Source organism: Emys orbicularis, chromosome 14 (genome assembly GCF_028017835.1).
Source record: "Emys orbicularis isolate rEmyOrb1 chromosome 14, rEmyOrb1.hap1, whole genome shotgun sequence".
Lineage (NCBI taxonomy): Eukaryota > Metazoa > Chordata > Testudines > Emydidae > Emys > Emys orbicularis.
Genome location: NC_088696.1, coordinates 11,251,163 through 11,274,635, shown reverse-complemented (window position 1 = coordinate 11,274,635; position 23,473 = coordinate 11,251,163). Strand labels below are relative to the sequence as shown.

The window sequence follows — 23,473 nt, the reverse complement described above, 5'->3', positions numbered from 1 at the left end:
GCACTGTGGGCTTGATCCTGTGCCCACTGAAGTCAATGGTAAATCACCCATTGATGTCAATGGTACAGGAGGAGGCCCTGTAAGTGTTAAGTGGCAGTAGTTAATCTATATCTAAAAGCTGTGGGAATTGATGACATAAAATGAATGACCAGGTGTATGAGATTGCCAACAAGTTCATTCTCTGGTATTGTATGAAGACTTATTCCCAAGTAAAACAATGGAAATCAATTAGAAGGTCAATGATGGTGTAAAATCACATTTAAACTACTGTTTTTTGTACAAATAACTAATTAAAACTAATTTAAGCAATTTTTCATTGTTTACTTTTTGCCCTCACCTCAACTTGGACAATGAAACTAGACTTCTCTTCATTCTGTAGTTCTCACGGCTTTAGAATAGTATTGTATTGTTTGTGCCTCGAGCAGTGCAAGAAAATATTTAAATTTTTAAATCTTTTTTCAATGAAATGCCTAAATATTTCTATTGAGTTCTTAAAACTGTTTCTAATTAAGGATAGTTTTTTCACTCTTCTCCAAGACTAGCATATCTCCTAAATTGTTTTGCATGTGTAACACTGTATCTGTCTTGTAAAGAAATGACTCTTAACCAATTCCTTTGTATTGCTAACTTGTCTAACTTTCACTGTGAATTTTAGCACTTTATGAAAATGCATGCTGAAAAGAAGCACAAATGTGATAAATGTAGCAACTCATATGGCACGGAATGGGACTTGAAACGACATATAGAAGACTGTGGCAAGACTTTCCAGTGTACTTGTGGGTGCCCTTATGCCAGCAGAACAGCATTACTGTCTCATGTTTACAGAACTGGCCATGAGATCCCTGCAGAGCACAGGTAACAGTGAAGCTATTATTGATTAAGTGATTTAATTTATTTTATATTAAGTATTATGACATCTTCCTACATGTGCCTCATAATTAACTCCTTTCGGTTGATAGGAGGTGGGCCTGTCTCCTACCTATATGCAGTTAACTCCCACTAACGCTAATGCAGTTTGCTACTTCTTCCTTCCGTTACTTACAGCAGTCCTAGCTCCATTGATGGCAATGGGAATTGAGTGTCCAGTACTATGTAAGATCAAGCTTCTAGTGTCTAGCACAAGAAGTGCTACCAGCTGTGGTCCTCTTATTGCTGGTGACATTTATTGCATTTGTTGTTAGAGCTACTATTGATTCTTGTTGGAACTGTGCGACCTGCAGTCCTATGAAAGTAGAAAGGGAATGCTCTTGGACGGGGAATGTGCACACCCAGTGTAGTTCTGTAGCCTGAAGTAAGCAATGTTAATTAAATATTTTTACTCTTAACACTTATACAGCACCATAAGTGTCAGTTGCTTTCATTAGTAAAACAATAAGATTGGCAGTTAATAAAAAGATAAGTATTAAAAATTGCCATCTATAAAATGTGCATAAATCTTCCTAATAGTGTGCATGCATGAAGCAATCTATTTACTGAATCCTACTACTGTATGTGTTTTGCAGAGTGAGATGCAGCAAGATTATAATACTTGTGCATTCTTGTATGCAAGGATTAGAAAACCTAGGCTCCAATTTTCTATAAGACTGTAACTACCTACTTTGGAAACTCTTTGAACGTTTTCTTAAACACCATAACCCAAAATGCTGAGAGGTTACTCTTTTAGCATTTTCCTCATTCTCTTCCTTATTAAAGTAAAAAAAAAAAAAAGCTCATGGTCAGGATTAGTTTTTCTGCCAATTCAGACCTACGGAAGGATTTAACTTATACCTCCACTCCCACAAGGTCTAGTGCCATGATTGAAAGAGTTGGGAGGGAGGATTTTGTTGTTGGTCTCTAAACTGTGAGATAAATTCTTAATGTATCATGTTTACAGGGATCCACCTAGTAAGAAAAGGAAAATGTGCACTGAGGTTTCCAATCAGCACTTGGCAGAGAAAGCGAGTGAAGCATTCATCAATGCACGCACCAGTAGTACTTGCACTCAGGAATTGGAATCATCTGAGATGAAACTAATGGCCTCCTTTGAAGGCTCCTGCAGTTCTAATATCAGTAAGCAAATGCTCTCACAGCCAAAGTGTACACCGAAGATGCTTTTGCCAAAGCCCAAAGTAGCTTTGGTTAAACTTCCAGTAATGCAGTTTGCTCACTTGCCTATTTTTGTATCAGCAACAGATTCCTCTGTCAAACCTGTTGTAGTGGCTGTTGATAATCAAGGCTCTGTTATGAGTACTGTTCACTTATTACCTCAGTCTATAGGAATTCTGATTCCAGCATTGGAGGCTGAAGCACTTGTATTTAAAGACACAGTGCCTATTTCAAAAACGGCAAATTCTGGTGATGTTGAACCAGTTAGCACCAGTGTCCAAGTCAATTTGGGTAAGGTAACATCAAATAGTACAGTACAAGAGCTGGGGAGCATGTGTCACAAGAATAAAATCTCTTCAATAAATGTACAAACTGACTTATCTTACATTTCACAGAACTTTATGCCAGCTGCAGCCTGGACTCCTGATTCTTCTGTATCCTCTTGCTCTCAGACAGACCTGACATTCAGTTCACAGGTTTCGCTACCAGTTAGTGTTCAGACTCAGACACTGTTGCCCAGTTCTAAACTGACTTCATCCATAGCTGCCCAGACTGATGCTTTTGCTCAGGCTTGTTTCCAGTCATGTGGTGTTTCTAGAGAGACTCAAACCAATAGAACACAGAACTCTATTGATGGGAGAGTACAAATGGACCAGGCTGTAATGTGCAATGATATTTTTGACAGTGTTCATTCAGCTTACAATGTTTCAACCCAGATTGGGCTCCCAGAAAACAATTTAATGGCTGCAAACATGGATCAAAGATTGCTACAAAGAAGTAACTGCAAGACCCTGAGTCAGGATACAATAAAATCTGAACCCATTATCAACTTCAATACACAGACTAATATACTCCCACAGCAAAATATGACAGATAATCAAACCCAGACAATGGACTTACTAAATGATCTGGAAAACATCTTTTCAGGTAACATGTCTGGCCAGACATTGGATAATCGTGGTCTTTTGTCTGACACTAGCTCTGGTGCTGATACACATCTGCCTTCTGGCCCTACACAGAGCACGGGAATAGACTTTGACATTGAAGAGTTCTTTTCAGCTTCCAATATTCAAACACAAACTGAGGAGAGTGAACTTGGTAACCTGAACTCTGAGCCAGTCTTGGAATCTCTGGACATTGAAACACAGACTGACTTATTTTTTTCGGACAGTGCCACTCAATCCTATAGCTGCAGAGGAAATTCTAACTTCTTAGGTTTGGAAATGTTTGATACCCAGACACAGACAGACTTAAATTCCTTCTTAGACAGTAGCACCCATTTGCCTTTGGGAAGTATTTTGAAGCAGTCCAGCTTCTCCATGAGCACTGACTCATCTGATACCGAAACCCAGACAGAAATACCCTCTGCTGCTAAAAATATACCTAGTCAAAATATAGAAAATAAAGTCCAGCTGAATAGTGCTGAAACACAGACTATGGATAGCTGCTTTGAGACCCTTGGAAGCCTATTCCTTACCAGCAATGAGACACAGACAGCTATGGATGACTTTCTTCTGGCTGACTTGGCCTGGAATACAATGGAGTCACAGTTCAGTTCAGTAGAAACACAGACCTGTGCAGAATTGTGTTCCTTGGTTTGTCAGAAGTTTGGAACAAGCCATTGAGTGCTACTTAATAAAATTGTTTTCCTTGTGGTTTGAAACTAAGTTATTGGGGTGGGGAGCGGGAGAAGGGACTGACCAAGTTGTCTACGTTGAATGTAGTTGCCCATATGCAGTTGGTCTAAAAAAACCTTTTCATGCATAAGGTACTTAAGCTGTTGTATATGTAACTTAAACATAGAATATGTATACATGTTTGTAACCTGTTAATGTAAGTTTGAACTTTTAAAGTGAATGTTCTCGTGGTGCCTACCGTTGTTGATCTGTGTTATAAAGCTATATCGACATGTCCATTGAACCTCAGTTCAGGCTTTTATATTTGTCTATACCTATATACTTCTGGCTCAGACCTGGGCTTACTGTCTTGACGCAAAAGTAGGCCTATCTAATTCTGACACATCTCGCTCACCAAAAAAGCCCTTTTTGGCATAAGCTGCTTTTTGTTTTTTTAAAGTCTTAGATTTGACAAGATTATAATATGGCAAGATTTACCCATCCTATACAAAAATAGATGTTGAGGAATTTATTAGTAGATGTAGTTTCCAAACAGTTGTCCCAAAAATGAACCTGGATCACAAATTTGCTGATTATTGCGTATATAATTTAAAGTGCAACTAATGTGAATAGCGACACTTGTTTTTACTTCTCTCTGAATTGGTATAATCAGCGTTGGTGTTAACAGGGTATAAAAAGAACTTTTGAGATACTTAACTCTTAAAGTTATCATGCAGTAACTTCACTGCACATACTGTAATAAAACAGCGTACAGGTCTAAAGTATTTTTGGACTTTTTAAGGAGGGATTTGTGTTCCTAAACTGTGATTTGCAAGAAACCCTGCAAACAAAATCAAGGAAATTCTAAATATTAGAATGTCTGTGTGAGTGAAAGATCAGAACAAATCATCAGGTTACATTGTAATTCACCTACCAATAGCACAGTTATTTGCTAATTTGAGGAATAGTATATTAGTTATACTATAACTACGAACCTTACCAAAAACCATAGAAACTGTTAGACTTGTAACGACTGAATTCTCTGAAAGCCTGTTGACTAAATTACTACTCTTAAATCTTACTCTTCCAGAACAAGACTAGGGAGATCTCCCAAAGTTCAGAGTGTTTGAGGCTGCTGACTTCCCTGTATAGCAGCAGGTACATTGGTCCTCTGCACAGTGGGCTCAGCAGCCCCTCCTGCCCCTGGCTTCACTTCAGCAGTTATCTGTTAAAAGCTGATTATATTCAAAGCATGGAGATTTCCTTCATCTACTTTCTTCTCCTAACTGATCAGTTACAACAGTCATATATTTCAATGGAGAGGCAGTTATTCTGATGTGAATTTCTGCTGTGAGCCTTGCATCACTTTTTTTTCTTTCTTTTAGTATTTCTGAGGTGTTACTAACTTTTGTATTTTCTTGCAACTTTATTTCAGGAGCATCCAGTTCTGCCTTGAAGGTCAGTCTGGAAGGCTGGTTGCAGCTGTACCTTGCCTTAGAGCCCTGTGTGTGCCATCCAGAAATATTTGGAACAGATTCCATGCTCCCCTGTCTCCAGTTTATGGAAAGGGCACAGCTCTGAAGATCAGTGTGTAAAAGGCACAATTCTCTATCTGTGTTGGTAGGAGACTCAAAGTGCGATTTGGTTTGGTGCAGCCTGAGTGGTGGTGGCAATTGCAGTGGAATTCCAGGATTCAGATGGTTGTGGCTCCATTGGTGTTTGGAGTACTGCAGTGGGGTCAGAATGCCTCAACACACTAGCAAGATCTGTTGTCTTAGCGTGTTGTCAGAGCTCGGCCCACCAGAGGACTTTGTAATGTTGGGCCCTAGATTGCCTTACCATTTCATCAGAGTATGGTGAACTTGCAGGGCACTGACAGCACCATTGCTCTATCAGGGCTTGCTGTGCAGTTGGAGCTTGATGCAATAGCAGATTATCTTGGATCACATCAGAGCTGGGCGCTACAGTGATACTCTCCCAACATAGGCACATCTTGGAGCCCTGGAGCTCATTTGCTGTTCCTACTTCCAATATGCTGGGTCAGTGCTACCTGGTGGTGGCTCAGAACAGAGGCTTGGTGTATTTCTGACAAGCATGCCAGTCGGTATCTTTGAGGGGACTTGGAGCATTGGCCTGTCTGTGTACAAATAGGTCACCCTTAACATACCTGGCACCAACGCTATGGAGTAATTTACACGATGTACGGGTGCATTGCCCAGCTGTTCCCCTGCTGCACTAGGCAGATGTTCACCCACAGCACTAGTGCCAAGGAAGTGAATTTGAGGTGCTGATGGCTTCTCTGTGGGGGAGTTCTTCATGACTTGAATTGCTTTGCCTCAGAGCATTTCAGACCGCTTTTACCCAACCCCAACTGCTGCATGATCACTTGTCTTAGTACACCAAAACGTTGCTGTGATGGGGGTAGCTTAGTGTGATGTGCAGTGGATGGATTGCATACCTCAGCTCCCAGGCACACCAATTTTCTATGCCTCTTCAGCCCACTCTTCAGGCCAGTGTTTCAGAGTTGCATTTTGGGGCACTGTTGTTGTGTGCCAATCAGTAAGGCATTGTCTGTAGGTATCTTGGGACATTGGACATCACAATCCTGATTCCTCCAGATGAGGAAGTCAGATTCATAGACATCAGTGTATCTTGGAGCCGCTCTCAGGCACAAGAACAACTTGTTGGAGAGGTTTGCCCATCTGTGTCTGCCTTGGAGAAGATAAGGTTTGTGCTTTGCACCAGAGCACCCAGTTTGAGCTGTCCAGAGGCCTTGAGTCCTGCAGTCTTCATAAACTGAGAGAAATGTGATACACTGTTCTAACTGTGAGTATTTGCCAGAAGGTGGCACACTGTTCTAACTGGGAGTATTTGCCAGAAGGTGGCAAGTACCAGCTCAGACCATAGTGAAACTTGAATTTTGATTTTTGCAATAGTATTCTGGTACTTGTGGTTGGATGTACCATAAGACATGATTCCAGTGAGCCTGAAGTCCAAAGAAGAACAAAATACATAATTCATATAGACAAATGATGAAGCCTGAGCCTCTCTCCTTTAACTGTGGTCACCAGACCTTCATTCAAATTCCATTAAGTCAAATTATGCAGCTTCCTGTGCTGTCCAATTGGTAATTGCCTTTAGGTAGCCACATTCTCTACTTGTAGATGTATTTGGGATGCGTGCTGGCTACCTGAGCTCATTGCAGTCTCTGGTCTATTCTTTGGTAGCCTTGGGGCATGTTTACTAATCTAGGGTCATTATTGAGCTCTAGAGTTTTGGCTTCTCTCTCTCAAACTTGAGTATCTTATCCTCAATGTTGTGTTGCCTCTCACTAAGCTGGTCTATGTCCAGTTACTTTATTGACTAAAGGAGTAACCCTTTTGGCTGCAGCAGAAAGGAGGAGGCTAGATTAAGCACTCGGCATATCCCTTCAAGTATATCCTTAGTTGGTCATTTAAAAAGTCATGCACGGATCCCAGAGCAACTCCTTAGCATATTTTGTTCACTAGTAATAATAAGGATCCAAGATCCTGTTTTCAGTTTTGTAAAGGCAAAGGAACACTTGCTTACCCACAGGAAGAGGGGGTGGGGGGTATTGGATGTATGTTTGATACTAACCAGTCACTCATCTGTGTAGAAGTTTTTGTTTCTGGAGACCTGATGGAAGTGATCTATAGCCCGTCCTTTCTGGTGACAGCTCCCAGTGCAAAACTGAGAATGTTTCCCTCTTTACTATGTAGGACTTAACCAATATGCTAGATGGAGGTGACTCTTCTGTTGCAGGATATTCCTTTGTCAAATCAGTCTTTTCTTGGGGAAGCTTTTGGCTTTTCCTGCTTTCTTAAATGTGTTATAATCAAGCCAACAGGCTCCGCTGGTGGGCATCTGTATCCCTACTTGAAATTGTGTAATGCAAACAACAAATCTTTCTACATACCTGCCTTGCAATGCATGCCCTATGCTGCTTGTCCCCTATTTAATATTTCCCTGACATTCTCAAATGGGGGAGTGTCCTGGAAGTCTCCACAATCTTGAGTGTACAAAACTGCCTTTTGCCATTCTAGTTCTCCATGATTTGGTGAGTCTGCTGCTTTGTGGAAACTCCCCTCAAGTTTCTTGGTCTCTAGAAGCAGGAACCCAGTCAGCATGGTATATTGAGAGAAGGGGAAATTACTTGCATGTAATTCTGATTCTCTGAAGATGCATGACTGGATTCCTTCTCACCCATCCAATTCTTGTGAGAGACAGATGAACTATGGCTGGATGAATCCATCTTATCTGTTACTATCTGTAGCAATGTTTATGCTTTGGTTTGAAGAGTACGTTCCCACTGCTTTATTGTAGAACCAGAGAATGCATTTCTTAGTGCATAGATGGCTGTGGCCATCCAACTGATGCACTGATTATACTGACATCTCAAAGTGAAGCGGTTAGATACATAAGTTCTCATAGGTAATTGCTTCAACCTCTTGCTCAAAAAGAAGGGAACAAGCATGCTCTACAGAGGTGAAACGTACCACCTTCTGTGGAAGAGGAGATGTTGTGTGGACTCAGTGGCCCTGCACAACTTCACATTTTGGAAGTTCAGGCTTTGTTCCAGAAGCCCAAAACTCAAGAGTGGGGATCAATTTCTATGATGCGTTCAGAGAGTGGAATTACAGCAGGTAAGTTTCCTACTACTAGCCACCCAAGTAGAATAGCTAGCCACCCCACAGGCTCATGATGCTGAGCCGCAGGTTATCCTTTCTTTGGTTTAAGCCTAAAACTCTATTTACAAAGGAGTGAATTGTGCATGCACTGTTACCAGTGACTATGGCCTAAAGGAAACCAGCAGCATTTTTTCAATAGAAATGAGTTTACACTGCTGGTACCCATGAACAGTTGTCTTATTTCAGTTCTCTAAAATATGCAGTTACAGCGCACAGTAATACAATAGGGCTTTGATGCTGAATTTGGCCCCATTTCTCCCAGCCCCCACAGGATTAACATTTGATACTGGGGTATTACCTTAAATGAGTATGGTATTATCACAATTTGAAACTGTTAAATAAAATCCAGAGGCATGAAAACAATTTAACAGTAAATATACCTTGTTTTGATGGACATGGGTCACTTGAGTCCCAAAGTTACCTACAGTCTAAACAAATGTGATGTGTTGTTCTGATTATAGAAAATTATTTACATTGGAAATTATGAAAATGAGGCTGTGGAAAATTCCTTACACTAAAGCAGGGATCAGCAACGTTTGGCACGCGGCTCGCCAGGGTAAGCACCCTGGTGGGCTGGGCCAGTTTATTTACCTGCTGACGCGGCAGGTTCAGCCGATCGCGGCCCCCACTGGCCGCGGTTCGCCGTCCCGGGCCAATGGGGGCGGCGGGAAGCGGCGCGGGCGAGCGATGCGCGGGCGAGCAATGTGCTGGCCGCGGCTTCCCACCGCCCCCATTGGCCCAGGACGGCGAACCGTGGCCAGTGGGGGCCGCGATCGACCGAACCTACCGCGTCAGCAGGTAAATAAACTGGCCCGGCCCGCCAGGGTGCTTACCCTGGCGAGCCGCGTGCCAAACGTTGCCGACCCCTGCACTAAAGGAAGATATATCCCTAGTTCTGGATTTATTAATTAACACTTGTAATAGACAAGAGAGGTCACAACCAAATTTGGCCCTATTGTGCTAGGCACTGAACAAATGCATTAAAACTTAATTTGAAATCTTCAGTTAATATTTAACTCTTCCAAACTAATTTTTTTTTCTTTTTTCAATTTCAATTTTTCTTGCACTGCCCTTCCAAAATAATTTGCACTGCCTTAAGTGTGTCAGTCTGCAAAATTGATTTTAGGCAGGATTCTTTCCCAGTATTGTTAACAATGACTTAGATGTTTCACTACCCTTTTGTTGGCTGTAATGGGCTGGCTGGTGAATAAAGGGAGACTTGTTTTTGGCACCTAAAATAGCCTATGGTTTCACCATAGCCTCTCCATACAAACTTGTTTCCAAATAGTCATACTTGCACTATTTTCTTGCATTTCCTGTTTTATCCCAATTTCTCATCCTTGCAACTATTGGATCTCTTACACCTGTGTTAGACCACTCTGAACTCCACTTCCATTCTAGACTCACATGGGCTGTGATTGGTCACCTAACCATGCATCCCATGACCTGTTTGTTTGTGGGGAAAAACTTGAATGTACGTTTTGCCATTATGAATCAGCCAACTGGTTAATCAAATCCAGTATTCTATCGCTGGCAATGCTCATTACCTGATCCTTCAAAGGAAAATGAAAAACCCTAAAATGCTCTAGGGTCCGATCTAAAGTCATTGGAGTAAATAGTATCTCTGTTGCTCTCAGTGGGCTTTTGGATCGGACCTTTAGACAACCATATAATACTTTCTCTCAGCCAGAGATGAATTCTTTCCTGGTCTGTCACAATCATTTTACTGTGCCCTGAAGCATGAGTTAAGATGAAGGTGCTCTACTTTCCTTGGCTGGCTGTAAATAAAGTTGCATGTTATCTTGTCTGTCTAAAGCATCCAGTTTTTCAAAGGATAGTAAAAGCAATCCAGAGACTAGTCTATATTGTCTCTTGGATACAGCCACATAACCGTCATGGCATGCAGATTACTGAGAAACACGAAGGACAAAATATTTAAATGGAGAAGTAATGCAATTGTAGACACTTCTAACTTATATACATTAGGGATTTGAGTGCTTTTATTGTAAATAAGGTATTTTGCATGCACCTGGGCAGAGAAGTGGCATACTGGTAATGTGCACATACCTTATTTGGACATGAACATATGCATACATCAACTTCAAAACAAAAAACTGGCTTTCACTTCTGAAAGAATACTGACACTTGTATGCAAATTAAACATATTGCACTTTCATTCATTAATACAAAGGAGACATAAACAAGTTCAGGGCGCAGCCCCTTTCTTATATTCTGCAAAATATAAGCAAAAAGACATCTGAAAAACTAGATATGTCAAACTTAACAATGAGTTGCCTTGCATTTTTATTGGTGTCATTATATATTGGTAAAAGTTTACGTTAAGCCCTGATAACGGAGAGGAGGCATGTTTGTTTATACTGTGGAGATATGCAGGCATCCATTTATGTGTATACACTTGTAAATACTTATTTGATCTATTATTTGATAGCATGAAAAAACACTTTGTTTAAATTGCAGGGAAGTTTTTGTTTCTTCAGCCTGACAGAAATTGGCAGTCTAGGATAATAAATCTCTCTTAAATATACATGTACACTTTTATGTACACAAAATGAAGTAGCTGGTGTATAGAAACTCTTCTCTTCGACGTTATCTGAAATCCTAAAGCAGCATAAAGCATTTATATTCAGCGAAGAGTTAAACAGCTTAAAGAAACTAAGACTGAAACTAGTCTTGCTGAACTTGTTCAAGCTATAAACCACTCCAGAGCCACATCTGTTTTTTCCCAAATTACTTTTTCATAAATTTCCCTTGAAAATGTTACCTCCAAGTACACATATGCCATGCCTTTTTTAAGAGTCTAAATTCTGCTGTTACTCATGTGTACATCTAGATGATTACCTGTGGTTACTCTGAATTAGCATAAAAAGGTAATAGAGCATGTTTCTAACTTAACAAAATGACTGATTTTTGCTATTTTAGGTCCTGGTCCTGACAATATTTTGGTACATTTTTAACGTTAAGCATGTGACTAATGTAATTAGTGAGTACTGCTCACATTCTTAACTTTAGGTGCATATGTGTTGGAAGGGTTGAGGTTTTAAATTAAAAGGTTATCTATGTAAAATTACGGGTGTAGAACGTACTTGGATAAGCACGGATGTGGATAATATGGGTATGCTTTGTTCAGTCAATGTAAATCATTCTTAATTTACTAAAGGAATATCTGGTGCTGAAATTACAACACTGAGGTCAACCAAATTATGTTTAAATGATCTTTTATCATGAAAGTTGTGCAGAGTAATTCTCTACAGTTTCCTTTGCTTTAATCTAATTTGGGGATGCTCTTTGTCATTTTGACAACACAATCTTCACGTGAAGATTTCTGTTGTTCCAAATAAACGTACATCAAAATGTCATTTTTGAGGTGGGCCTTTGTAGTCTCACTTTGATTTGTTTAAAAATGCTGCTGTGCTTGTGTTTCAACAAACCTACTGCAAACAGGCTTCCATTCATAACGCGCTCTGTAAACACTAGGTGGTAAATATGCGGGGGGTAGGGGGTATGTTAGTGACCGTGCACTTTTTCTGAGTGCATGGTGCAAATTCGCAGGAATTTCAGTGGTTCTCAAAACCTCTGAAGCTTTTTTAAAGTAATTGATGTGCATTAAAGTCTACATGCTTGAATGGCAAACAAGTCAGTGGAAGGATTTGCCAGCTAGAGTTATTAAAATTCCTTTGCTATGCAATTAATAGACACAAAGGGCCAGATTGTTCAACTCTGTATTGACTTGGTCAGGTTGATGCAAAGTTTGTCTGTTTTGTGTGTGCATAACTCTTCCAGTTCACTAAAAACTGGAGTAGTGGAAATCCCCAAATGAGTTTTCTGCTTCTTAAAAATATCAGCAATCTGCTGAGCTGCTTCTGATTTATACAGTCCCATAAATCATCCATTATACTGCCTTTAGGTGGAAAACATTAGATAACTTGAGAAGCTGCTGATACAATACATCAAGTGGATTAATAAGTTTCAAACAGTGGCCTCCATTTTGGAATGTGCAGTTTTGCCAATGCCTGTTTCAAGCACTCACTTGGCTGCAGAGCAGACAGTACTCTACATATATTTGCAAGAGCACATATGGAAGAGGTGGGCTATGAGCCATGTTTTCAAGTTGGCCTTATTTTCATTTTAACCACTTATTAGAATTTAGCACCTGATTGTTTCACTTGTATTTAAAATTACTTGGAATGGATAAGTACAAAACTCCATGGATGAGTCTGTTCCAAAGCATATTGAAACAGCTAGATTTGTCAACCGCATTTGAAATATCAGAAGTCTATTTCATCCCCTCACTGTATGGAGTTTGAGCTTCTAGTAGGGTGACGAGATAGCAAGTGTGAAAAATCAGGACGGGGGAGGGGGGTAATAGGCATCTATATAAGAGAGAGCCCCAAATATCGGGACTGTCCCTATAAAATCGGGACATCTGGTCATCCTAGCTTCTAGTGGACAAACTTTAGTTTCAGAAGGATGTTCCTATTTGACTTTTGCCATTTTAGCCAATTAAATTGTAATAAACAGCCAGAAGCAAGTGGGTTTTTTGTTTTATATAAAATTTACAAGTGGCAATCCCAAAGAAGAAACATTGTCTTAATAGTTGTGAAACTGTTTAGTATAATGCATGCAAAAAAAACCTGTGCCAAAAGTTTTTTTTTTTTTTGCATTTGTCTCATGTTTCCTTCTAAAGTTGTACTGTTACATACATAAAGCTACAAGTAAGTTATTCATAAGTGTTATAATGCTTTTCACCAATGAAGAACTTCAGTAATCTTGTAAATGATGCATAATATGTTGGAGTAAAGTTAATTTCAATCTGATTTTTGTCTTGTATTTATTGTATGACTGTGCCTAAATTTGGCAACGGAAAGTACATGCTGTTTGGGAGCAGTAGAGCATCACTTATAAGAGCTATAAAAGAAATGAAAAATGGTGGCTATTTTTGAAAAGACAATTCTATGGTATTCCACATTCTTCAGCCTCTGGTGAAGAAGACACTGTTATGAAGAGTAAAAACCCCATTAATCCTGAAAACAGTCAAATGTTTCTAGTTCCCTAGAGTTCAGTGAGTTACCTGTATAGGAAGTGTGGAGAGCTATGACAAAAAATAGACTGACAAGGAGCTAAATTTCTTAACGTTTTTTTAAAAGGGTTATCAGATTTACTCATCAATATTCAGAAAATTCGTTCTATATCCAAAGAGTAAAACCTATAACTTTGGAAAGGGTAGACTGTATTTCGTGTAGCAAATAGTTGTTTTCAGATCAAAAGTCAACTTTACTTATGGAACTGTGATAGGCACTCCTAAAACTACTGTCACATCATCAAATGTAGCCAGGCAACCAGCTGCTGGCCTTAGTTGTCACTCTTGCCTGTGAATCAGTACGGACCTAATGCCCCAGGAGCACAATGCTCTTGGCAGGGCTGTGTTTCAGAAGAGCTGTTAAACTGAGGTCCTGACCATTTGTCATTAAGAGCCTGTGGAACTTCTCATACGAGTCATCAAGTCCAAAATGGGTGACTCTTCTGCCTCTTTAATTCCCCGTCCAGTTTCAATTGGATATAGTATTTTCTTGCCTTGAACTGTTGTGTCGTGTTGCTGCATTGAAGTCCACTGTGACTCATACTGAAGATATTGTACAGTCATAGTGCAAACATTTATGTATACTTTGCCCTGGCTACATGAAACCTCAAAGTCTAATATTCATTGGAAACTCGTGTCTCAAAATATCATAGGAGAAAATCAGGTTTTAATATTTTAAATGGGCAGAACAGAAGTAGAAACAAAATTGTAAACACCTAAAACGTATAATTTTGCCTTTGTGGATGATATTCTGCATACAAATCGAGCTGGGTTGGAATAATTGGATGCTGGTTTGGACCACTTGTTATCTCTTTTCTCTCGCGTGCCCAATGCAGTTTTTCCACCAACTTAGTACTTTTTGGGGGGTAAAACAGTCTAATTTCTACTCTTGCCCCAATATTTTGTACCAATATCCTGCCTAAGTCCCCACTTAGTCAGAGCACTAAGACCAAATGAAAGTAAATGTTAAACTGTTTTGCTTTAGTACAGATGTTGTACGCAGGGCTGTGAGATGTGTATGCAAAACTTCTGTCTACATACACTGGGCCATAATGGGGTCAGATCTTGTTCTGACATAGTTGTGGTGCAGAGGTGTAAGTTAGGACAGTGCTCAACCCCTGAAGTGTTAGCACGGCATTTGCGCAGCTCAGCTGCACTTTGCCTATGTCAAATTATCTGTTTAAAGGGATGCTGTGGCTGGAAATACACTTTAAAAAAAAAAAATTGTTCTCATGCCCTAATAGGTGGATGCAGTATTTTGGTTGTAAGCATCTGCAGGGAAATGTAAAGTGCGTAGTGATGCCTTTCAATTACTTCCAATAAATTGAAAAGAATTGTATTGAGTGTTTTCATGAAACACAATATGGGTCTGGTCAACTTTTTTAAAGTATGTTATTTTGGAGCCCTGACTACCTGTAAGCTTCCCTTTGTTCTAGAGATGGTGTTGGAACATCTCTGAAATCATCATGTATATTCTGGTGAAGAAGTCAGTGCTCAATCATTAGCTAGAAATTAAATCCTCGTTTAAAATACTTTAACTATTTTACATAATTACATATGCCCACATCTGCTGCCAATGACCACAGTATGTCTTGTGGGCTCAAATTCTGTTCAATTAGACTAGTGGAGTTACTCCAGTTTTATATCCGCTAAACTGAATAGATTCGGTCCAATGAGCTCAAATCAGTTTATTGCTGTGAAGTTACATTGTCCCAAAAAGAAGGGGGGGAGGGGCAGACAGTTTAAAAGGCAACATAGGGATTGTGAGTTTGCTGACTATTAATGACAGCAATAGCTGTTCTGAGATAAGTGGACCTGTAATTTCTGACCTACTACCTTGCTTGGCCTCACTGAGAGTCTGGTCTTTTCTGTTAATGAAAAGCAGCCCTAGCCACATTGTGTTCAGTGTTCTGCACTCCCCTTCTTTGCAGAAATTGAATGCTGGTAAGTTGACTGTTCTCTCCCAAGGCAATAGCATTAGAACTAGTTGCAGTGTTTCTGTCTCACAAAGAACACAGTGCCAGTGATGCTGCTTGGGGTCATCTTGCAGGAAAAAAGTTACTAACCTTTCTGTAACTGTTGTTCTTCAAGATGCTTTGCACATGTCTATTCCACTGTACATGTCTGGGGGCTCCAGTGCACAGTTGTCAGAGTTTTTACTCTTAGCAGTACTCATCAGGAAGGGCCAAGCACCTTCTGTTGTGTCTTGCACACCATGCAGGCATAAAAGGCCAAGCTGCCCCAGACCCCCCTCTCAGTTCCTTACTGCTGGAATGACTCCCGATAGAGAGGGGAAGAAGCAGAGGTGGTTGTGGAATGGACATGTGCAACACATTTAGAAGAACAACCTTATGGAAAGGTTAGAAACCATTTTTTCTTCTTTGAGTGATTGCACATGTCCAGTCCACTGCAGGTGACTCACAAGCTGTCTCATCTGGAGGTGGGTTTGGAGTCAATTTGAACAGGGACTGGAGGACCATTCGTCCAAATTTAACAATCTAGAGACTGCTGAGAGATTGCATAGTGGGAGGCAAATGTGTGACATGCTGACTAGGTTGCTACTCTGCAAAGTACAGGTGCACGAGCCAGAAATGCCACAAAGTCTGCTTTGTATCTAGTTGAATGACCCAATACGCTATTCTGAGGGTTCATATTAGCCAACTGATAACATAGGCGAATACAACTAGATATCTACAACAAAAATCCTTTGCATGGAAACCAGGCAACTCTTCATTCTGTCTGCAAATGCAACAATAAATTGAGACCAAGATCTGAAAGACTTTTTAGTCTGTTCCAATAGAATGCTAACACTCTTCCAACATTTAGTGTTTGGAGTGACTCCTCTCCCTTATTACCACGAGGCTTTGGGAAGAAGGTTAAGAAAACTGGTTGGTTGATATGGAAAGAGGAGACCACTTTTTTTTTTTTTATTATTATTATTATGAAAAACACCTTGGATGCGGACAAAGGTAGACTTTATCTGCATAAAAAAAAATATATGGAGGATATGATACTAACGCCCTAAACTCCCCTATTCTCCTAGCCAATGGAATGGCTATTAAAAATGCTACTTTCTTTGAGAGGTGTAACAGGTTGCTAGAGACTCGAAGGTGGGACCCATCAGCTTCGTTAAGGCTAAATTCAGTTTCCATGCTGGAATAAGACTCTACATGTGGAAACAGCCTATCCAAACCCTTTTAAAATCTTACAAAATCAGGTTGGAAAAAAAGGAGTGGCTATCCACACAAGGGTGAAATGCTGATATACCTGCTTGGTGTACCCTAATGGAGCTAACTACTAATCTTTGATGTTTCAGATAGAAAAGATAGTCCAGCACTTGCTGAATAGAAGTAAGAATGGGGGAGACCCCTTTCAGCCTCGACCAAGTGGAAAAACTCTCACTTAGCCAGGTAAGTTGTCCTCATTGATTGTTTTGTACTATTCAATACTTCCTGCAGTTCTCTGGAGCAGGGACCTCTGAAGTCTCCAGGCCGTCAGGTGAAGCGCATGAAGGCTGGAATGGAAGAGGTGGCTGTGATTCTGCAAAACTAGGTCTGTGTGAAGCAGGAGTAACAGTCGGGGACTGATTGAGAGGTCCGAGAGCTGTGAAAACCAGCATTGATGGGGCCAAGCCAGGGCCATTAGTATAAGACTGGCCTTGTCCTGTTTGGCCTTGTGCAGAACTCTTGTCAGAAGAGGGATGGGAGAAAAGCATGTCCTGCTCTGGAGCAGAACTGGTGACATTCTGTTGTCCCTTGTTGTAAATAGATCTACTTGGAGAGTTCCCCAGAGCTGGAAAATGGACCTTGCTATGTTTGGGCAAAGGGACCAGTCCATGGTGATGGATAAGCAACCTGCTCAGGTGATCTGCCAGCATATTCTGAGTCCACAGGAGGTGGGCCATTTTCAAAGTATAGCGTTACTGATGCAGAAATCCCAGAGTGGAATTGCTTACCAACAGAATAGTGAGGACTGGGCTCCTCCTACATAATCACATAAAAAATGGTGGTTGTATTGCCAGTGAGCACCAATATGCCCCTTCCCCTAATGCAAGGAAGGAACGTGATGCAAGCTAAGTGGATAGCCTGCAGCTCTCTGATGTTTGTGTATACTGAGATCTTGGGGAGACCAGAGACCCTGCATCTGCAGGTGGCTCAGATGAGCCTCCCATCCTAGGTTCAAGGCATCTGTGACTAAATTAAGAGTGTGAAATGGAGCAAAAAAACTCCCATGCACACATTGGTCGAGTCTATCCACCAATCCATAGAATATTGGATGTGAATTGGTATGTGCACTAACATGTCCATGTGGTGCTTTCTTGGAGAATATACTTCTGCCACCTGGCTGTGAAGGAGTTTGAGGTGCAGTCTGACATACTGGACCATATAAATGCATACTGACATGTGCCCCAGCAGCCTTAAACAAATTCTCATCATGGTGAGAGGATAAGCCTTGCCTTTAAGTCCAGAATAAGGCTTTGCATTGTATGAAATCTTGTCTGCAGCAGTAAAGCCCTGGCCGTTATCAAGTTCAGGACCACTCCAATAAATTCTATTTTCTGTTCTAAAGATGGGACTGACTTGTCTGAGTTGATCAGGATGACTAGCATGTCAAAGGTGGATCAGATTGTGCAAATGCTGGACACCAGTGGCGACCTGGATTGACCTCTTATCAGCCAGTTGCCCAGGTAGGGGAATACATGGGCCCTTAACCTCTGGAGGAATGTTGCCACCTCTGGAGGAATGTTGCCACCACTGTTGTACAGTTTGTAAAAACATGTGAGGCAGCTGAGAACCCAAAGGGGGCAAGACTATGAACTGATAATGGTGGCCACTAACAGTCAATCTCAGAAACTTTGTGTCCCTGATGAATTGCCACATGAAAGTAGGGTGTGGCCCTGCCTGTGTGTGCGCGCGCGCTGCAAGAGGCCGGAGAGCCTAATTCAGCAAAGCAGGGAGAGGGAATCCAGGCTGGTGGAGCAGGAGGGGCTCAGTGAAACCCCAGTACATCAGGTGGCCTCCCAGAAGGAGAGTCTAACTTGTCACACCTTTCATCTGGGAGCTTGTCTTTTAACTTCAAAACAGTATCCCAGAGGATGAAATTGTAGCATCCCAGCAAGTCTTGCTGGTTTGCAATACCCCTCTGGAATAAAGCCGTAATCTGCCTGTGGAATGACGCTTCCTCCCAAATAAGTCAGGATTCTCCTCCTCTGAATTTTTTGGGGTTGAAGCCTGGTGCCATGGTCTTCCTGTTTCATTAGCTGCTGGCACTGCAAGGGAGCCTGGAGGATGATGGTTATATTGGTGCTCAAACCCCCGGGAGGAGACAGTGTCATCTTGCTGCTCTTTTTGCAGTCGGTAGTAGGGACGCTGGAGTCTGCCAGAGGACCTCGGTAGGCTCTAAGCCTCATTTATCGGCAGAGCTATTCTAGCTTGAGCCGCAGATGTCTGAATGTCCACCAGCTTGTGGATTTTTCCCGGACCTCATCTGGGTAGATAACTGTGGCCATAGCCATCTCCTCAGCAACTCCTGAGGAGTCATAAAAATCATCTAGAGGTGAAGAAATAGGCTCCGCTACAATTGCCTCGTTCATGGATGAGGAAGAGGATGCTAACAGTACAGGGGATGGTTCAGTGCCTGCTTCTCTTGTGGCTGTTCATGAAAGGGATCCTGACTCTGCTTGGTGTCAGGCTCAGTACTGATGCTATAGTGCTTGTGGAGACGATGCTCCTGATACCCAGCAGATGAAGCCAGCTGAGATGGCTCCAGGGACATTCTTGATTGTAGGGAGGAAGTCCCAGGGGTTCCAAAAGGGCCGTTGGTATGGCCTAGTCCCCAAACATGCATAGTCCAAAGGCCTCTTCTATAAGCTCCCAGCTGATACTGATGCAGAAATCAGGGCCCCCCTCCGAATGGGACCAACTAGGTTGGGATACGTAGGATCTCACTTCAAAATCTGGTGAGGAAGGAGCTGCTTCTTGAGACCAAGCTGATGCTATACTGATTGGTGCCAGTAAAGAAGCTCAGAATCTAAAGACAGGGGTTCCTGGGAGATCATCTGTGGCTTTCTCCTAGATGGTACTAGCCTAACTGGCACCCTGGAGCTGCTCAGTGATGAGGTGAAGGTGCTAGAGGGTGTCTTAGCCGCTGGTGTCAGGTGAGTCTCTTGAACCGGTGATGGTGGCACCAAGAGTTTTAACAACTCTCTCACGGCATCAAACACCTCAGGAGTAGATGGTACTGGGAAGACACATGGCACAAGGAGATGCCAATGAAGGTGCTCAAGGAGCTGGTCTCAACAGGCCTGCACTGGGCTTTGGAGTCAATGAACTCTCCTGTTTAGAGGTGCTTCCTCTTTGAACACCCTCCTCAGTCTTTAGAAGAGCTTATCCTATTTGAGTCTTTTGAGGACTCTGGTACTAAGTGCAATTTCCAATGTCTCTTTGTTGGCACCTGTGACGCCGATCTGCCTCTCAGTATCAGTAGACTGGAGATGCCTACTGACTGACGCCGACATGATGGGTACCCAGACTGTGGTAGAGGGGTGAGATGGAGGCCGTAGTGCCAATTCAATCAGTGAATATTTTAATCTGGCTGCCCTGTCCTTTTTTGAATGGGGTTTGAAGACCTTACAAATGCCACACTTGTCACTCACATGAACTTCCCACAAGCACTCGAGGCAGTTGGGGTAAGGGTCACTATTAGGCATTGTCTTGCCACAAGAGTGGCAGAGCTTGAAATCTGGAGAACATGGCATATCACCAATACTGTGGCCAGCACCCAAACTGGTTGCCAGAACCACAAAAACTTACTTTTTAAACTCACGACGCTATCTACAGGTACTATGTACAGATATCAAGTAAAGACTTGCAGAAGCAAGGACCAGGAGCTCTATCAACCTTCACGGGTGGTAGGAAGGAACTGAAGAGGGTCTCTGGCAGCTTGGCTCTTTATGCCTGTATGGTGTGTGTGAGAAAGCAGAGGGTGCTCAGGGTAAAATCTCCAACTGTGCACTGGAGCACCCAAACACCTACTGTGGAAAGGACACATGCAATCTCTCAAAGAATGAGACATTTGGAAGTGAGGGACCAAAAATTGGTAGTGCATTGATTTTTATTTGATCCATCTCTGTATTGTTTATGCTGTCAACAAGTCACTTTTCACCCTCTTGCTTTGTTTTAGTACTAGGATACAGGAAGCAGTTTCAGTTGCAGCAGTATTGAGACTTTTCTCATTTCCCTGGATGGAAATTGCTTTCCTCTTCTTAAAAAAAGGCTCTAGATGCAAACAGGGAGCTGTTTCTTTCAGTTGAAGCAGAACCACTAACGTCTTTAAGGTCATACATCTGAGGATCTCATGAAGATTACCATGGCTTACGTGTGGCAGGCTCATATCTTTACATTTCAGGGCTTTGTTTATGAGCTTTTCCAGTTGCCTTTTGTTGTACTTGTTTCTTGGCAAGTTCTTGGTACTCTTTTCACCTTGAAAAGCCTGAGTAGCATGCAATTTGCCATTACTCCTTTCTCCTTTTGTGCTATCGGTCATAGGGGCACAACTGAAAGATTGTCTGCAACAGACTGGAACCTTTTCTTTTCCTGAAACTCTCTCTCTCACAGCACATGTGGTTAATTTGCAATTAGGTTTTGATCGATCTTTGGTAGACTTGGTTGCCTGGGCCAATTCTTTTTTGGTAGTTGGTGCTATATCTATGTGAGGTAAGTGAGTGAGTGTTTCCTTTGTCTTTGGCTTTTTAGACTTATTTTGTACTTGGTAGGAGGTGAAGGGAGCATCTTTACCCCAGCCTTTTACCTGGAGGTACAAAAGCATGTTAAATGTACATTAATATAAGTGGATTTTGTAACCGTAAAAATAAAAAAACCTAATCATTAATGCAGTAGCTAAGTGCATTTGTGGTGGTGATATTAATTGATTATAATTCTTCAAATCCTCTTTAGAACCAAAGCACCTGAAATTTACAAAGGATTTTTTTCCTCTTGACCTCCCTTATAAAAGTTCTTTTCAGCTCTTCCTGCAAGTCCTAAATCTGCAGGAGAGACTGCAGGCCTTTTCACTCTTTTTGTGGTCATATTAAGAGATGACTACTGTACAAGTTTTGGGGCAGTTATGTAGGGACATGACTTTCACAGATTTCCATGACTTTTCAACATCTCATATCATCCTGCCAAAGAAAAACTTTTCCTTCCAACCCAAATCAATATGAGAAGGTTAATTTTGCAAAGGCTCACTTGAATTTTTCTGATCTGCCATGAAATCCTCACCTGTAACTGCAATTGTGTAGGAAGCTGAAACTCACTCAGAGGAACTCTTGTGGTGTTCCACACCTTAGCACAGTCTCCAAGTTCACCACGCAGCTACAATTGCATTCTACTCTCTGAGCCAAATTCTGATCTCAGCCTTGCCAGCCTAAATCCAGAACAACTCCACAGAAGACAGTGGAGGGAAGGAAGGGTGGTTCTATGGTTGGAGAACAAGATTTAGAGGCAAGAGAGCTGGGTTTTAGTCTTGGTTCCATCACAGGCTTACAGCGTGCAATACTTCTAATGTAAAAAATTCTTGATTTTTTTCAGTTGGGGGTAATTGACATCAGAATCTGACCTACTGATAAATGAGGGCTATAGAGTAGCTGTAACAATTCTTAACATCTTAGTGCCAAATGTTGCTGTTTATAATGATATAAACAAGTAACTGAGCAGTTTTTGGCCTCTACACAGTTTGATGTTATCCTGAGGTTTGGTTGGCACATTTACGACCCTCTTTTCTCCCTGTCTCAATTCTCTGACCAAAATGAAAGGTGCTAGTCAAACTCTCTAACTGTAGGGAAATATGTCCTTTTGCCTTTCTGATCTTTACTTTGCTAGTGTTCGGAGTTTTTAAATATTTGTATTCGTTACTGTTACTTGTAGTTTACCAAAGCTGCCATTAAAATACCTAATAAATTTATAAAATGTAAATTAGATCTACAAGAATAGGGAGGGGGTGTGAATGTAAAACTAATTATCACAAATACAATAAGTACTCTTACTGAAAGTGAATTACAAAAGCTAAGAAAAAAAATGAAGATGTTTAAAAATATCTGTACTTTCATTTTTAAAGTCATTCTTTATCCAATACACCCATAAAACTTAGATATTGCAGAAGCAAGGCTCATAACTTTCTGCTGTAACCAGTCTTTTTCCTATCATCTGTCAAGTTATTTACTATCAGTTGTGCTGACGTCCAGTTAATGCAAGTTTATTTAATTACTATACTGAACATGGATATTGTGACTTTCTCCTTCTAGTAGATCATTTTTCTATTTTCTCTTTGAAGCATCAGTGTTTTCAATTGTCTGATAGACACCACCTTCCCTCTTTTCAGGCCATGGAAATGTCAGTAATTTCACAGGTGCTTATATAATGTTTAAATAGCGCTATCTAGTACTGTCTGAGGACTGGAAAGCAGATGTTTGGACTGATTTGCTCTTTCTACATGTTTTGATTATTTGTGAAGGCTCTCATTTGGTCTTAATGGTTTTCTGATGTTTCTCTTACAGCGTATTTTTAAAATTAAGTACAATGTTGGGGACTAGGAGAGAGACACCAGCTTTCTATTTGTAGTGCTTATTCAAATATATCTTAAATATTCCTGCTCATATAAATGTCAGTTTATTTCTACAGAAAAGGATATTTTACATTTAAATACAGTGTTATAGTATAAATCATTAGAGAATTTACTACTACTGCTACTTTTAATTAAGACCATAGAGATATAAGGCAGATTGCATCAGTTGTCCTTCTGGCTAGGGTGTTGCCACCTAAAAGCACAAGACAAGTGGAGATACACAACAACTGGGCATATTTTGAAAAGGGAGTTAAGCTATTATAAAATGGATGTTGGGGAGGGAGAGAGAGAGAGAGAGAGAGAGAGAGAGAGAACTGACCTACCGAATGATGTCTCTATTCTGA

General features: G+C 41.1%; 1 protein-coding gene across 1 annotated transcript; it reads left to right on the top strand.

Moving 5' to 3' along the window:
- Positions 1-655: 655 nt before the first annotated feature.
- Positions 656-3,955, top strand: ATMIN (ATM interactor). The gene is made up of 2 exons (XM_065416747.1): positions 656-855; positions 1,874-3,955. Exons 1-2 carry the CDS (start codon positions 662-664, stop codon positions 3,708-3,710), a joined length of 2,031 nt encoding a protein of 676 aa, XP_065272819.1. The 5' UTR covers positions 656-661; the 3' UTR covers positions 3,711-3,955.
- The last annotated feature ends 19,518 nt before the right edge of the window (positions 3,956-23,473 follow it).